The sequence below is a fragment of the Coregonus clupeaformis genome, chromosome 12 (assembly GCF_020615455.1).
Source record: "Coregonus clupeaformis isolate EN_2021a chromosome 12, ASM2061545v1, whole genome shotgun sequence".
NCBI classification, from domain to species: Eukaryota; Metazoa; Chordata; class Actinopteri; order Salmoniformes; family Salmonidae; genus Coregonus; species Coregonus clupeaformis.
Window position 1 is genome coordinate 24,900,854 of NC_059203.1, and position 3,924 is coordinate 24,904,777.

General features: G+C 43.1%; 1 protein-coding gene across 1 annotated transcript; it reads left to right on the forward strand.

Moving 5' to 3' along the window:
- The first annotated feature begins 695 nt into the window (after nt 1-695).
- On the forward strand, nt 696-3,265 carry LOC121578453 (protein B4). Its single transcript, XM_041892829.2, has 5 exons — nt 696-1,073; nt 1,173-1,438; nt 1,710-1,821; nt 2,539-2,585; nt 2,770-3,265. Exons 1-5 carry the CDS (start codon nt 980-982, stop codon nt 3,190-3,192), a joined length of 942 nt encoding a protein of 313 aa, XP_041748763.2. The 5' UTR covers nt 696-979; the 3' UTR covers nt 3,193-3,265.
- The last annotated feature ends 659 nt before the right edge of the window (nt 3,266-3,924 follow it).

Here is a 3,924-nt window from a genome sequence, read left to right on the forward strand (position 1 = left end):
GTTGAAAGAGCCTACTCTCTACTATCTTGACTATTTATTCTTTCAATTTCCTCTGAAACTATGTATTTTGGAGGAAAATTATATTATAGGCTGTCACAATAAATGTGTAGATGTCATCGAATAAATAATATGTATGCTACTTGCCAAATAAATTAATAATAAATTAAAATAAATTCTGCAGTAACACTTTTATTATTATGTAATCCCACTATTTTTTTACTGGATATGTGTGAAGTTGAACATTCACATTTTGCTACTTTCTGTCAAGTCTACGCATACAATTTGATGCATACGTTCGATAAATCCAACATATGCACCACACAGAATGCACTGCAACTGCCTCTGCAACACAATGCTGCAAGGCAAACGCAACGTTCCATTGGAAATGAATGTACTTCTGGTGTACAAAAATGCAAAACGCTTTCGGTGTGATCAAGGCGTTATATACGCATCATCATCTGGATAGGTGTGCAACAAAAGTTCAACATTCACCTTCTGCTACCATTTCCTTCAAGCCATCTAAGCATACAGTTTGACGCATAGTTCAATAAATCCAATGTATGCACCACACAGAACACGCTGCAAGGCAAAGGCAGCATTCCATTGGAAATGAATGTACTTCTGGTGTACCTAAAATGCAATAATGCTGTTGGTGTGATCAAAGTGTAAGGGTTTTCATAATTCATTTTTGTTTGGTGAATCATGTTTAATATGCCAGAGCAGTAAATGTAAGCAGCTGATCAGCGCAATAAAGGAAAGGATGCAAGGAAGGAACAGAGGCGAGGAAAGGAATCGACTTTATACTAGTGGGATGTGTCCTGAGTGGTAGCATACCTAATAATTGTGAGCACCTGTTTGATGAACCACGTGGTTTGCGGCGGAGTTACTTGACGTGCATAAAATTGGAATCCAATCTCGTTTGGGAGGCGAGAAAATAGTAGTTTTGTTTGTACGTTAGCTTAAGATTTATCGTTTGAAAATGGCACCAAAAAAAACGGCAGCCTCCGAAGAAGTAATTTCATCTTCTGAATCACCCACTAAAGATGAAATAGTGTCGGGAAAAGTTAAATCCGGTTTGTAATGGATGTGTTGTTTAGGCAAATTTGGGTATCCTAATATTACTGACATTTCGTTTGTTTACGGTTATACATTTTTCACTTTCATTTCGTTAGATTCCAGCGAAGCACCTGTTGTGGCACGGAAAACCCCCCTTCATCCACCAACAATGATGATGGTCAAAGAAGCGCTGAAGGAGTTGGACTCTCGAAAGGGGGTTTCCTCGCAGGCCATTCGTAGTTACATAACAGAGAAATATCCACCTTTGGACCTGGTGAAGTTGAAATACATGATACGCAAAGCCCTGAACAAAGGAATCGAGAGCGGGGTCTTAGTGAGGCCACCTAACTCCACTGCAAATGGCGCACAGGGGAGGTTTCGGGTTAGTGACCCTCGCCTATATTTTTGGTTAGGATAATTGTTAACTAGGCATAAATGTCAACCAATTAATTAAATCATGAAAAACTTTCCAATGTGAATGGGCTTTATGTTGTGTATGTGGTAGCTTACCTGCCAAATGGGCCTAGTGGTTTTTGAATACAAATTTGAGCGTTAGTGTTTGTTATTCAAGTCAACGTTACATCAAAACATTGCATTGACCATGGGTTTGTTTATCAAATGTAGTTCAACGTCTTTTCCCCCTCCCTTGCCAGCTTGCAGTCAGGGGCAAGGTGAAGGAGCCCAAGCCTAAGGCCACTGAGAACACTGATCCCAACGTGAAGGCTGCCAAGGCTGGAGCCAAGAAGACCAAGGAGAAGGAAGCAGGTAAACTGCATCTATTTTGTTCATCACTCCTTGGATTTAGACACAACCCTATAATCTCCCCAATTGGCTGGGATAATTGTTTATTGAGCAACACTCATTGCAATGGAGGGAATTGAACAACGTAGGGCTGGGAATTGCCAGGGACCTCGTGATAGGATATCACAATACTTAGGTGCCGATACGATATGTATTGTGATTCGATGTTCCAAACCAGATAACAAGCACACCTTTGGCCGAAGTATCAAATTGTATGGGGAATGTATTTTGGGCCACATTTGCACATTGGGAAGATGTCGGCGAGACTTCAGGATATAATGTTTGTCTGGCCGACGTATAAACAATGTACAATTTAGGCATTCTAAATTAATCTGCAAGATGTTGGGTAGATGTATTTGCGCTATCTGGGAACAAATTGCTGACTGTCTGCTGCAGAGCATGCGAAATGCGTTTTGATCAGTCATAGAAATAAGTGCTGAAAACATGTTGGCTCACTACTTAAAAAGATGGCGCACAAGCCAAAGGATGAACAATGCGCTACCTAGCAATTTTTTTTTTACAAATCGATACCTTGAGTCTGTATTGCTATAATATCGCGGTATGTAAAATGTTTTCATCAGAACAAGGCACATTCTATGACTTGTATTGGTATCTCACTAATCCTTTTTGTAGTGTCCATGATTGCGTGTAGCTCCATTTACATCACTAACTTGTCTCTAGTTGCTGAGAAAACTACAGCCAAAAAGCAGAAGGAGAAGACTTCAGAGGCAAGTGTGATCTATGTTCTGACAATTGGCATAGTTCAAGTGGTTTTGGTGGGTAAGCAGTGTGTTATGTACCTTGGTCATAATGTGTACTGTTCCCTGTTTAGGCTTTATCATGGTTAAATTTCATCTCTCATTTTCAATGGGTGATTGTATCGCAAATCTAACAGTCATTTTCATGTTTAAGGATGCAAAACCCAAGAAGGGTCCTGGTGGCTCCAAGGTGGCCCCTGCTAAGAAGCCCAAGGCAAAGAGGCCTGCTGAGGGGGCTGCTGAGGACCATCCCAAACCCAAAGCACTGAAGGCAGCCAAGAAGGGCGAGGGGGCAGCCAAGAAGGGCGAGGGGGCAGCCAAGAAGGGCGAGGGGGCAGCCAAGAAGGGCGAGGGGGCAGCCAAGAAGGGCGAGGGGGCAGCCAAGAAGGGCGAGGGGGCAGCCAAGAAGGGCGAGGGGGCAGCCAAGAAGGGCGAGGGGGCAGCCAAGAAGGGCGAGGGGGCAGCCAAGAAGGGCGAGGGGGCAGCCAAGAAGGGCGAGGGGGGTAATGAAGGGGACACTGTGGCTCCTGCTGCTAGAACCACAGGGAAACGAGGCAAGAAGGCAGCAGCTGAGTGACTGTTCTCCTTTCATCCAAATGTGGGTTTTAAAGATGCACTTATCTTTTTGAATAAAGCTTATTTTTTTTGAAGTTGTTGTGGTGTCTTTTTGGTGTAGAGCTGTGTACTTTACTGTAGCTGCTGTAATTATGGGGAGTGTAGTCTCCCCTGTTCCTTTAGCGCAAATCTTAACTGAAGAGGTCTGAAGGACTGCTGGTGGTGGTACCTGGTCTAAATCTGTCCTTAGAGGGGATGGAGAGCAATGGAACTGGCTTCGAGGCCTGTAATCATTTTGCATGTTTAAGTTAACTGCCACAAGCATTTTAAATTAAGTGTTCCCCACCCCGGTTTTAAGAGGGTTGGGGCTGGAGAAACGTAACCATTAATTCAGACTGAGCTATGAATTCAAGGAGAATCCACTTTCAAATGATAGTTTAAACCATGTTGAGGCTAGTGTTCTACATTCTGTTTACAGACGTTGGCGTAAAAAGCTTATTTGGGGTTCAAGCCTTGCGCACACCGACATTGCGTTTTGGTACACTGGAAGGTCAATCATTTCCAATGGAATGCTGTGAGCTTTGTGGCGCATACGTTGGATTTATTGAATGTATGAACTTTTGTTGCACAATGAGGCGTTGGGTTGCTGCTGGTTATTTTCTCCCGTCAGCCCTGAGATCTATAAAATAGTGCTGTGGACCTGGATTTGAGAAAGGCAACATCCAGTTATGGTTTCATTTGACTCCATGACCAG

Coding starts and splice junctions, on each gene's coding strand:
- LOC121578453 (XM_041892829.2), top strand. CDS start 980: ATGGCACCAAAAAAAACGGCAGCCTCCGAAGAAGTAATTTCATCTTCT. Junction 1,439..1,709: donor GCGCACAGGGGAGGTTTCGG/GTTAGTGACCCT, acceptor CTCCCTTGCCAG/CTTGCAGTCAGGGGCAAGGT. Junction 2,586..2,769: donor AGAAGGAGAAGACTTCAGAG/GCAAGTGTGATC, acceptor TTCATGTTTAAG/GATGCAAAACCCAAGAAGGG.